This window comes from Vitis vinifera, chromosome 7 (genome assembly GCF_030704535.1).
Source record: "Vitis vinifera cultivar Pinot Noir 40024 chromosome 7, ASM3070453v1".
Lineage (NCBI taxonomy): Eukaryota > Viridiplantae > Streptophyta > Magnoliopsida > Vitales > Vitaceae > Vitis > Vitis vinifera.
In genome coordinates, this window is record NC_081811.1 from 6,436,783 (window position 1) to 6,450,692 (window position 13,910).

At 31.4% G+C, this 13,910-nt stretch overlaps 1 protein-coding gene across 1 annotated transcript; it reads left to right on the top strand.

Annotated features, from left to right (window-relative positions):
- Window positions 1–9,462: 9,462 nt before the first annotated feature.
- On the top strand, window positions 9,463–10,390 carry LOC100242942 (ethylene-response factor C3-like). Its single transcript, XM_002264488.4, has one exon. It carries the CDS (start codon window positions 9,532–9,534, stop codon window positions 10,198–10,200), a length of 669 nt encoding a protein of 222 aa, XP_002264524.1. The 5' UTR covers window positions 9,463–9,531; the 3' UTR covers window positions 10,201–10,390.
- Window positions 10,391–13,910: the final 3,520 nt, after the last annotated feature.

Consider the following 13,910-nt stretch of genomic DNA (forward strand, 5'->3'; position numbering starts at 1 on the left):
TGGGCGTTTGGCAAGTCTGACTCTTCTCAGAAAATTATTATGTTTTTTATGATGTAGATCATGGAATTGCTTTACTAGGACATATCTATAAAATTATTGAAATCACAACGGTCAAAGGGAAATATCCATCGGCATATTCTAAGGGCTAGGTCAGTCTTGAGAGGAAGAGAGATGTGGGGCTAGGGGTTCCATCCACTTGGCCAGTCTGATTTGAACTCGAACTCTACACTAATTAGCTCTTGGATGTTACTCATCTATTTTCTTGGGGTGGTGGAGAATCAGTGGAAAGAGATGCGAGACAAGCCTTAAAAGAGGCAGGACCCGTAGTGTTTTCCTGCACGATTTTTTCATCTTTTCCAAGGGTATGGTGTGACAGAATTAAATGAGCCAAAACACAACTCTGCGACACAAGGTCCATAACGTTTGGTCCAACAATTTGTTTTCCAACTTGCATATCTTGTAACGTGATATGATTGTATTCTCTCCAATAATGCAGTCCATCAACAAGTTAGATAAGCTTTTAGTGGTGAAAGCAGTAGACCTTAGTTTTTATTCTACCTTGGCCCTCCTCTAGTTTTCATACAACCCTAGAACCAATAGATATTACCCTTTGTGCCCTAACCTTGTAAAAAATTCCCTCGTAAAATTTTTGTTTTTTTTCTCTTTTTCTAATCAGTGTGACACATCATAATCACCCATTGTAAAGGTATAAATAACACATCGCAATCACCCCAAGTACAAGGGAACAAAAAAACTTACATAATTCATAAAATAAAATATTACAATAATCCCGTATAGGTATATGAGGTGAGAAGATACACACCATGCACAAATACCCCTGCTAGAAATAGACAACCCTTGTGAGGCAAAAGACCGACCTTCTTACATGTTTATGTGAACACAATGTCCTCATAATTCTAAGCTCACTTAGAATGCTCAAAGTCTCATATTGAGGTTAGAATCGATATTATATTATTTATAATGTCTGCTCTCCAATCTATATAGATATTGTTGTCTCCTCGGGATCTAATGTACCCTTAAAATTTTAAAAAGTCTATTAAAATTTCTTTTCCTAATCAACATATGACACCTAGTAAATGTGGGGTGTTCATATTCCACCACATGAACTGGTTATGCTCACACTGGGAGTGGATAAAAGGCATGGATACAGATTTTAGGCCCACCCTGTAGACACCCGGACATGATGTTGGAGAAATTGATTGCTAGGGCCTCTGCCCTATGTAAGAATTTTCAAGGACTCTGCCAACCCTATTAGCAAAACCCAGTCCATCACAGAACTAGGGTTAAACCAGACAGCTCCCGATCAATTTCATTATTTTTTGCCACCTGTTTACGGCCAAAATAACTTAATTTATCACAAATCAATTCAAACTGACCTGAAATGGAGGTGAGGAGGGATATTTATGTGAAGAATTGAGAAATTCCTTCAAGTTCATCCGACATGAAAAAATGCAGTTCGGTGCAAAATGGATCACGGAGTAGATGTCAGTCACTATTAAACAATGTGCTCCACATTTAGAAAAATGCCAATAATTTTGGGCATAATTTTGAGAAAGATTTGATGGGCAAAAAGTGTGTTCATTCACCTCTGCACTTGGGTCTTATCCTGAATGACAAATATTTTGAAGATGGCATGACACCAACCAACCAAACAATTATAGTGGGATGATGAAGACGGCACATTTTCAGCATGTTTGCTACATATATGGGTCCACTTTCTTAGCTATCTCCATGTCACATATGTAGCAGAATGATCTCTTATCACTCATCAGTCATCAGTCATCACTCACTGAAATGAAAGGCATTAGCTCAGTACACAAAGCCACTCCACATTTCATTTTTTCTCGTTTTACATATGGGTTATGGTCCACCACTTGTGTGTGCAGTTCCACAAATATCAAACAATTTCTCTCCTCTAAGCTAGTGTACCTAAATGTTGGATTCGGTTTAGAGCAAGGGAAAAAAAATTGGTAGTGATGCTAAGCTTTAAATTGGAATTCGTCACACACGGGAATTTTGGGAATCACTTCAACACCGGCTTCTAAGCATTCTTCCAAAATATTTAAATACCCCACCAGCTTCATATTCTTTCGATGTGGGATTGCCTATTTAGATGCAAAATTAAAAAACCCTCTGCAGGGGGAAGGAATCGAGCCACAGATCCGCAAGTCACTTAATTATGACATGCATACTTCGTTTTTCAGAAAAGAGATCGAAAGAGAAGAGAATCAAATTGAATTGTTTAGTTTATAATTAAGAAAGGAAATAGGAATGAAGCTTACTCCTTTTGAAATATTACTTATGGTAAAGGGAACAAAATGGAAGGTATAATTTTATCATAATACCCTTATCCATTTTATTTTATAATTTATGATTGTAAACAATATTTTATCTCTTATTTTTAAAATGGATTTTAGGAACAATATTTCCCTATTATTTTTGTTAAATGTAAATTTTTATCAAATTTAATGATATTTAATTTATTTGTCTATATTTTCAATAATGTAACTTATTGGAGGCATTTTATGATTCATACTTACAAGATGCTATTATGATTATATAATTGCTTTTAAACTCATTTGCTATCTACTATTTTTCTAAGCCTTTGGGACTTTGTTTGGAGGGACATTTTGCATCTAAATGAGATGAATATGGAAAAAATGAGAATATTTTCCTGCAAGATATATGGTAATTTCACACATTCTAAAGAACTAGAACTCGAGGAATAATAAGTATGGGGAAGATTTTCTATTAAGGTAGTGTAACTATTCACACGAGCTAGTAAACTAGTACACTTATCATTACAAAACCATCTTGAGGAAAAAGACAAGTCACTTCACCACTTTGAAGGTAGTGCATTGCAATTTCTAATGAATTGTCAAAGTCTATGAATTAGTTGTGAACAACTTTTGTAAAGAACTCATGACTTAAACTTTTCTTATAATCCATAATACACTTAAATCATGTACAATAAAAATGATATAGACAAAATGCTCAAATAAATTAAATATATAATCAAATAGAATATAAAATAAATGATATTATATATAATGATTCACATCATTATATTATGACATTGCTTTTAAGGATTTTGTCCTAATAAAAATATTCAAAAATAGGTTTGCTCATAATATTTAATCTTAATAGGAATAAGATCTTAGTTTTCTAAAATTAGTTTCTTTCAAATTTTAATCTCAAAACCACTGTGATAACCTCATTTATCCCAAGATTTGATCAAGGGATTTGCACATAATTGATCAAATTATTTGTCATTGAATCAAACTCCTAAGTAAGAATTCACAAGGTCAAATAAGCATCAACCATGCCTTATCCTCATAAAAAAATTATTCTAAAGGTAGTTGAGAATCTTGAATTAAGGAATGTGAGCAAAACTTTCCTCTTGAAGATGCACTCTTTGTTAGATCATCCCTTAGGACGCAATCTCTCTCTGGATAACAATCACTTAATAAAAAATGGTGAATAATTTCTTCTCTCAACTATGCTATGAAAAACAATAACAAATACTAGATCTAGAGATAGTGGATCCATATATGCGATCTGGATGTTCTTAGATTGAATCCAATCCCAAGAAGATGTCAAATATGCAATAGTTGTTGTAAAGCTTGTCTACCCAACTATTTTCCACCCAACCTCTCCTTTACGAGTCCCAAAAAAAGAGAGTTGAGGTTTTCTTTCTTTATTGAGGGTAGCTAGGGTTTCTCTTAATCTCTTTCTGAAAGACAATGGTTAAAATGCCAAAAGCCTAAATCCTAAACTCTTAAGGGGGTTTATATAGGATTCCTTGTGGGCTAAAGTGACTTGAGCCCAAATTGGGCTTAAGTCACTTAATTTAGCCTACTTGGGTCCTAATTAATTATTTATCCTTGATAAGCTCCATTTAATAAATTATCCTAAATCATCAATCCATAAAGATTATTCATAAGACTTAGTGCAACTTTATGTTTTTACCAAAACATCCTTATAGACGCTTATGAATTGCAAACCCAAATCCTTTAAATAAAACATACTACCATGAATTAAGAGCTCAAGTGAATACTATTGGGACCCATAGTAAAATACCTACTACCTCATAATCCAATTTTGAAGTTGACTCGTCACTCTAATAAAGAAAGTCAATTATACTCCAATATTCTATGAAATTATAATGAGATAAAGCTCAAATTTGTAACCTATTATTCATTGTTTGTGAATTCCCTATGAACTGGTGGCTATGATCTAATAGGATATCATTATCAACCCATTAACATTATCTCTCTCATCCTTTAGTTATAAATCCTTTTATTATGTGAGTAACTGACATCTTCTAGCTCATAAAGGGCATATATCAAATTCCACTTAAGGAATTACTTTAGTTACATATTTCATGATTACATGTCTTTTGAATCACCCAATGAGATATATTGTTTTAATCCCATGAGATATCATAGTATCTCTGTTAAAAATACTTGTTGTCACCAACCTTTATCAATAATGACCCAATTCGTAGGAAATATATGACCACTTTAGGGTCTTATTCATAGATCAAAGTATTATGTTGATTTCAACATAAACTCAATATCCTCTTAAGGTTGAGAATCCATATAATATAGTCGCTTCTCATAACAATCCGATAGCCTTATATCATGATTCACCATAGATCTTATCCAATGTGCAACCATACCCACTAGTGCAAAGAATCCCATCCTGATGGTTAAGATAAACCATCCCTCTAATTAGGAGGTAGCACTATAGTCTTTGTTCGATTATCCAAATCTATGAATTGTTTGTGAATTAATTATCATTATACAAGGAATCCATAAATTGTATCATCTGTGCAACTCTTAATGCACCTAAGTCATGTTCAATGCCAGTGATATAAGTTTGAATGCTTAAATTAATATCAATACAAATAATGGATAATAAAGGAAAAGAGAAGTCTAACTTTGTTACATCATGTTTTGTTTTTAAGGACTTTATCTCAACATTTAGATGGTGTTAGATTGCATCATGTTAGCTCTACTCAAGTTTGTAGGGCGATTTGATATATCTATTAAGGCCTTGGGGCATATGCATCTAAGATCTTAGGCATAACGGAAGCGATTAAAGATCAAAACTTTGGCTATATAGGGTGTGTTAGAAACCATACTTGAGGTTTGAATATTCCTAAACCTAAAACCCTTTCCACATAAGATGCCTTGAAACCTCGTGATCTTTTATTTGATGACTCATTTTTTGATCTACGACACTTGTGTAGAATGGTTACATACTTCTAAAAAGAGAGAGAGAAAGAAGGAGGCTAGGTCTTTAGAAGATCAATTATTTGAAAGATTAGAAAAATTAGAGTCTAACCTTAAAACCCGTGAGGTTTAAATAGACTCTCCTAAGGACTTAAGTGACTTTGACTTAATTTGAGCTTAAATCACTTAATCTAGTCCATTGGGTTTTAATTAATTAATTAACCAAAATAGACTCCAATTAATTAATTAACTATACAAAAAATAATTAATCATAAAATTTTGTATAACCTTACACTTGAACCAAAATGCCTTTATGCACATAAATGATTCCATAAAGCCTTAAAAAAAATAATCATAAGTTGTTGTACAACCTTACACTTTTACTAAAATGCCTTTATGTACATATATCATTAGATCTCTAATTTCCCTCAAACCTTTCTACTAACAAAGATTGTGATCTTGAGTGGAAACTAATGGGAACCATGGAAAAATATAGGCTCCCTCATAATTCAATTTTGAAGTGGAAAACACTTCACTAAAGATAAAGTAAACTACACTCTAGTATCCTATATTATTACATCGAGATAAGAACTGATTAAATCCAATTCAATCAATTCTTCTAGTCTATGACATGTCATCCACTATATGCAGACTCCTTATGAATTGATGTTCATAATATAACAAGGTAAATATTATCAACATCTTAAAATTTCCTCTACAATCCATGAGTCTTAGATTCTCATTTTATGTAATCAAATGATATACTATAGATCACAAAAATCATATGTTAAATTCTATTAAAAGAACTATTATGATGACAAGTTCTTAGAATCACCTAAGAGGACATGCTATCTCAATCTTATGGGATATCATAGTGCCTATTTTGAGAATATCTATTGTCATCTATTTTAATCAATAGTAACTTAATCCTTAGGGAATATATGAGTACCTTAGGGAGGTCAAGGCTACTAAAGATCTCAACATCAATTGACTATTCTCTCAAGATTGAGAGTCCATGCAACATAGGTTCACCGTATGTCCTATCCATTGTGTAGCTATACATACTATTACACTCACAATATGGGAAACCCATCTCTATGACCCAAACATGTTATCCCCTAAATTAGAAGGTAGTACATTACAACCTCAGATGGATTGCTTAAGTTCATGATCTGATTGTGAACAACTCATCAACTTATAAGGAACTCATGACTTAAATCTTTCATTCAACTTCTAATACACCAAAATCATGTACAATACAAGTAATACAAGCCAAAATGCTCAAATAAAAATCAATGCAAATAAGGATAGAATAGTGGAAACCAATTTTGTTATATCATGTCTTACTTTTAAGGCTCTATCTCGATAGAATTAACATTGGATGAAAGTTCTAACCAAAGGAACTACATGTTAGTCTACTATAGGAAATGATGTCGGTTCAATTTGATATTGAACTGACAATGGAATCAACTTCATCCTTTTTCTTTTTAAATCAATGACAAGTACATGTTGATGTCAGTTGTTGTCAAAATGTATTTTTCTTGATATTTCACCTCCTTTAATACTTTCTAGCTTAATTAGACAAGTTTTAATCCATTTGAAAGTCCTCCCTAAATCAATTCTTCCTTCAAGTTATGTATAAAATGGAGTTTTTGCCCAATGTATTGATTTGTTTAACCTCTATCAAATTGATGTTAGTTTGATTTGATAGAATCATGATGTTTATTACCAATTTCCCTCTTTTTTTAGATTTAGTATTAGTTTTGAGGATTTCTAGTTGAAATTAGCTTCTTTCTTTTCATCTTTAGTACTGCATTGGCTTATCGGTTTGGTATCAATTTGGAATCTTAAAATGATACAACCTTCCTTCATTGTTTTTCTTTTCTTTTTGATGTTCAATCTCCCTTGTAAGTCCTCCATTGCTTCTTAACTTTGCTTTCATTTTCCTTGGATCTTTTGCATTGCCTTGACACTTTGCATATTTTGCATATTTTACTCTATTTTTGTTGTATCCTTCACTAGATTAAATCACTAGTCATTAAGTTATCTCAAAAGTTTCTAAAGAACCTACAAGCTCATTTATTCTTATTAAGTCAATATTCTTGTTTTCTTTAATGATAGTTACCCTCAAGTAGAGTTTTCAATATTTTTCTAATCACTTTTGTCACAATTTTTTTTTTCTCTTTAAGTGAAAACAAGAATTTATTATTTGACTGAGTTCACTCTAGAACTTAGAGGTCTCATTTTCGTTCATTTTAATACTGTCAAATATAGTAGTTAACATTTGTAATTTTGAAAACTTCATTGTGGAAGTGCCTTTATGACTTACTAATAAAATATCTCAAGCCTCCTTAGCATACTTATAAGTTGTGATCTTGTTAAACTTGTTAGGACTTACATAATTAAAAATACAATAAAGAGTTTTTGCATTTGCTTCACTCCTTTTATTATCCAACATATCCCATCCTTGCTTGAGCTTTACTTCACCTATTGATTTACCATTCTATTAATAGAAACTGTGCGTATAACCACCTATATATACTCCACTATTTTTCAAACCCTTTGACTTTGTATTTTTTTTAAAAAAAATTCCATTTGAAACTTAGGGGTAGTTATTCCTATTAAAGAATAGTTGACAATTAATGGAAGTTCCAACTCTTTGTGATTCTGTTGATCAAGATTTAACCATAGGAATTAAATTTAAAATTTAACCTAGTCTAATACCCACTTGGAAGTTTTTGCCTTGATTAAAAAAACTACTTGCACAATAGGTAGTCCAAGTTAGAAATCCCCAAATTCTAATTTTTATCTAGATTTTTAGTTGTTTCAATAAATATATTAATAATGGTTAAAAGTTAATCAATCTTATGTATAATTAGAATCAATTAGCACAATTGTACACAAAATTTAATGAGGAAAAACCGCCTAGTGAATTTCTCAAAAACTCTATAGTTAAAATATCACAGGAGGTCAAATAACTACAAATAACCTACTAACTTCAAAAAGAAAGTATATAGATTTACCTAATCTCTGGATGCTCTTACTCTCTAGGGTCTTATATTAGTTAGCACTTATACATTCCTTCACATCCTTGACATAACATTTCATGCTCTTTAGTGAACACCTTAACCCCTTGCTAAAGTTACTAAAACAAACATATTTTCTTCTCACCTAAAAGATATATTAAGAGCGCTCTTGAAAGATTGAGAGACAAAGTACTTGGAATAAGGGATGATTATTCTCTTGTGTGTTTTCCAACTCAATAAAATTAAACATTTATGCCAAAAAGCCTAGGATCATATTTTGGAAAACAATTCTAATTTTAATTTTACAAAATACAAAAAATAAGCAAAATGGTATGAAAATTTTGGAACTGAGGGATCCAACAATTAAACTCCAGAAGGGGTTCAAATGTTGGAGAGAATGTTTGAACATTCTCTAGGGCTGCCTTTGAATGCCTTGTAGGATGTTCAAACATCCTTGCTATTTTTTGTATTCTAAACTTCGTTTTGTCATACTTTTCTTCAAAATAAATCCCTGTTAAACATTTCATAGCCATTCCTTTACTCATACTAGATTCATATATACCTCATCAACCATCAACTTTGAAGTTGCTCGAAGTTGACTATAAAACAATAAAAAACAGATTTATCAATCGAAACTAATACATGAATGTATTAGATTTATAATTATTTCTTTCATTTTAAAACCAAATGAACGTCATTGAAATATGATAGTATTATTTTAAGATAATTTTACAATCTCCCCCCTCCTATTCTTCCTCATATTCTTAAAACTAAACATAAAACTAATTAGAAAGCACACAAAAGTCATACCATTCATACCCTCCAATAATTTGTACGCATTTACTTACTGCAAAGCCAAGCCTGAGTCACTTCCCACTGATCTTTCACCTGTAATGCTTCCATCTCCTAAATACCAGGAAAAACAACCCAAAATAGTGACATGTTTAAATAATTTCATCGCGACTATCTTAACAATATGCAGATTGATTTGGACACGGCCGCCATTTTGTCTCCTTGACCTATTCCAACATTGGACGAATACTAGGACAATGCCACTTGTCGGTGATCTAATCCTTTAATTTATTACTTTTTAAAACTTTTTTCCTTAAATTCTTCCTCTAGTTCGAATATTTAACCGGATTACACTTTGGCCACCAGGGGAGCCCCCTCACCACAAAAAAACCAAAGCATATAGCTAGCACAAAACTGTAGTCTATAATCTATAGTTGTCTATTGTCTTCAATTCAATGGATTCTTCCTTCTTTCATCAATACCAAACTTCAGGATTCTCACCTGAAGCCTCGCCATTCGATTCACTGGAGTGTTTTTCTACATGGGATGAGCCTCTTTTCGACCACAATTCACTTCCGTTCAACACAATTGACTCAGAGGAGATGATACTATTTGATATGCTAGCTGAGGGAGCTAGAGACTCGTCAGAGACGGCATCATCCGCAGGAGTAGTTAAGGAGGATGAGGTGAGTTCCAATGCCAAAGAGGCAACACCTAAGAATGAAAAGTTATATAGAGGTGTTAGGAGGCGGCCTTGGGGGAAGTTTGCGGCGGAGATAAGGGACTCGACCAGGCATGGCAGAAGGGTGTGGCTTGGTACATTTGATACTGCTGAGGCTGCTGCTTTAGCATATGATCAAGCAGCATTTTCCATGAGGGGGCCAAGGGCTGTCCTCAATTTTTCGGAGGAACGGGTGAAGGAGTCGCTAAGGGACATCAAGTGTGGCTGGAAAGATGGGGGCTCCCCGTTGGTGGCTATGAAGAGGAAGCATTTAATGAGGAGAAAATTAGCCTGCAGGGAAAAGAAAAAGGAGAAAGAGGCAAGGGAACAGCATGTTGTAGTGTTGGAGGATTTAGGAGCTGATTATTTGGATCAACTCTTGTGTTCATCACAGAGCTGTTGATTCTTAGTAATCATCAAGAATCCTATACTTTTCAAAGTCTTCTATATATGTTCTTAATTTCTCTTTCTTTTCTTTTGGTTCAGTTCTTCTTGTGTGTTCAAGAATACTTTCAAGAGCTAAATGCATCCTCTTCTTGTTGAAATGTAATGCCTTCTTCAATTATATAATCAACTATTAGGGTCTTAAAATATTTTCCGGCAGAACCGTTTACTTTTTTTCTTTTTCTTGGGAAATTAAGTTTGACTGGTTTTAGGGATAAAATTCTAAGATTTTTAGACTAATATTAATTATTCATAGAAATTGGTGTAGTACTAATGGACTCCGTGCATTGGGGCACTTTTAAATTATTGAAATTGTGATTTTTGGATGGATGATATTATGATCCTAGATCAGATGTTATTCTTATAACATTTTTTGGGTTCATTATAATAGCAAATTGATGCGTCGAAAAGTATGTATAATTTAGTTTTATTATTTTATATCTAACTTGTGTCTCATTCTTTTATATCTTGGTTTTTTTTTTTTTTGTACTTTAATTCAATATATTTGTACATGATTTCATTTTTTGTACTTTAGATCTCATATACTTGTTTCATCATCTAATGACTTAAATTTCACCATATACTTTCAACGATTGAGAATACAAGTTTAATAGGTTTAACCCTAAAACCTTTCTTCATTGATTTTGTAACTATCGGTCATTGAATTTTAAAAAATAATATTGTATCTATATATATAAGTTTTATAACTTATTGTCAAAAGTTAAAAATACATGTAAATAACTAAAATTTAAAGATGTTTCATTTTTTTCTTATTTAACATTAAAAAGTTCTATTAAATAGTAAATATAAGTTTAAATGATTATGATTACAACATATATCAAGGAGTTAATAAAATTTTATGATTTAATCCACATTTCAATAACTATATCTTCTATCATTTTATCATCCAGAACATGATACATTCTTTTCTCTTGTGTTTCATGCAACAAATTGTTATAGGATTTTTAATATTTTTTTTCATTCAGTTGTTACATTCTCCATATTCTTTATGGTTCTATTAATTTTATCATTACATATGAAATTTATAGGATTAAAGATGGTATTATATAGTTACAAATAACATATGAAAGTTATAGGGACTAATGAAATAAACTATAGAATTTGTGGTTGGAGTGACAAATTATAGGAATTGAAAACTTAAGAAATTGAATTGTCTTCAAAAAATTGGGGGAGGCTTCAAATTTTATGAGTGTTTTTTTTACTTACTCATAATGTCATATAAATAATGTTGAGTATATTGTTGCATCACACATGCCTTATCCCTTCTTCCTTCTTGGCTGAAGAGTGTTACTTTAAGGAACTCTGAGCTTTACCATTAGTGCAAATTGGTGTGAATTACACAATACATCAATTAGGTTATTGTATAATGGATGAGACGGGCCAAGAGAAGTTTGGTATAATAGTTTCTCAAGTTGTGAAACCTTAGAAGGTTTGAATTTTCTTAAAGAAAGGGAGAAACCGGGGCCTTAGCTTAGTTGTTTTTGTTTTAATACAAATATATATATATATATACACTTTAAACTTTATGCATGAGTTTGAGACTGATATACTTGTCAAATCAATAGAGAATATATTATTTTATTAATGAGAAGACAAAATGATACTTTGTCTTATTAAGTAAAATAATGCTCATTTCTCAAATAAAAATATCTTATTATTGAGACATCAACATGACTTAATGACCATCGATAATAATAAAATAATACTAATAATAAAACAACAAAGAGATCTAGATGATTTAGGTGGGTCACTTGAGTCACCATTCACGTCTGATTCAAATACAAAATGGTGAAAAGATTGAGGTCAGTTAATTTGGAAAGAGGACTAGTGGATTGATTAATCTAATATGATTTTCAAAACATAGACTTATTATCTATTTACGTTATTAAATTGTATTATGATTGTTGTTGAGGAGGACTACAAAGAAATAATAAGTAAGCAAAAGAGTTCAATTAGAACCTCTTTTAGAATGGAGGTCCTCCCATCAACTAATTACATGACTATAGCATAAGAGCTAAGTTAAACTGATGATTAACTGTATATAAATGATAACTAATGGCTATACATATATATGAGATGATACATGAGGGCAAAAGTTGAATTAGAATTCCTTTTAGAAAGGTAAACCTCCCATCCACTGATTGTAAAACTAAAGCTAAGACCTAGGTTAGCTGGATGGTCAACTAATCAGTTTCTTCCAAAGAGGTGAATTTGACTAAAAATAATAATAGGCTTAAGTGGGTATGCCAAAGCCAACAAAGAAAAAAAAAAGAGAGAGAAAGAAAGAAAGAAATATTGCAAAATCTTTGATTTTGAACAAGAAAATTCATGAGTAATTTACATATAAAAATTAATGAAAACAATTCATTTGTTTAGTCAAGTTTATACAAATGCCAATTGGATCCATTCTAATGCGTTTTTTTTATATTTTATTTTATAGCTCTTACTATCGCTACGTAGACTCCAATTGTAAACCTTATTAATAAAACAAGTCAAACTTATTATCATTCAAATAATTTGAACTGTTTAAAAACTCAACGTTTTGTATTGAGTTCTTTCATTGATATAAATATTTGCTAGTTTACCATATATTTTCTCTTATTGAAAGATAAAGAGATGATTCCATATGCCCATTTTTATTATTTAGATTTTTATCCATGGGTATTAGAAGTGTTTTAAAGAGGGTTATATCAATGTAGTTTGCCTTTAACTTAAATAAGATGCAATGAGGGTTTCAAAATTACTTTACTAACTTGAATTTTTCTATCCATGAAGAGTAATAGGAAGGAGACAAGATCTATATACGACATATTCATAACTACTATTAATATTATACAAACTTCATATCATGGTAAGAATAGTCTTCTTTCATCCTTAAGTTTCATAGAATCATATCAATACTCATTTTAGTATTAATGGAACCATTGTAATATCATTTATATGAACTATTGATATTCAATGAAATCAAATATTTATCCCACATTAGTATTGACCATTTCTAGAAAATACAAATTTCTACAAAAAAAAATAAAAACAAATCTCATACTTCTCTCTACCTTCTTACTAGCATTTTTGCTTTAGCACTTCATTTTTTTTTTTTGCTTTAAAAAAAAGTATTATTATTGTGTAGAAATAACATGCAAATTCTTAATTTTAAACTAGAAAATATGAACATTTTCTTACTGACATTTAAACTTGAGATTGAATTAAGGAATATGGGCTTCTAGAGACATTTATCCCAACTAGTGATTTTAATATTAAAGCATGTTTTACACAATTATAAACATTTTTAAAAAATTAATATGTTTAAAACCCTTAAAACGCATAGCTTAAAAATAACATTAATAATAATAATAATAATAATAATTAATAATACCCAGCTCCCCTTCAGTTATGAAAACATTATTATTTGATTAAATACCCGACGTCGTTTTCTGCAGGCTGAAGTTCTCAGAAAGGGAAGTGAGAAGTTCATCTGTCCAACCCACCCAAAACGACGTCGTTTAGAACATACCCATTCTCGAGGCGCAGACATTGTGTCTCCAACTCTCTACTCTCCTTTCTTGGATGACTTATTTTCATTTTTTTTTATTTAAAATTTAAAAAATATGATATAAAGGTATGATTCTTATGAACAACCCAATATTT

Bases quoted from the DNA above. Each gene is read 5' to 3' on its own strand.
- LOC100242942 (XM_002264488.4), top strand. From the start codon at position 9,532: ATGGATTCTTCCTTCTTTCATCAATACCAAACTTCAGGATTCTCACCT.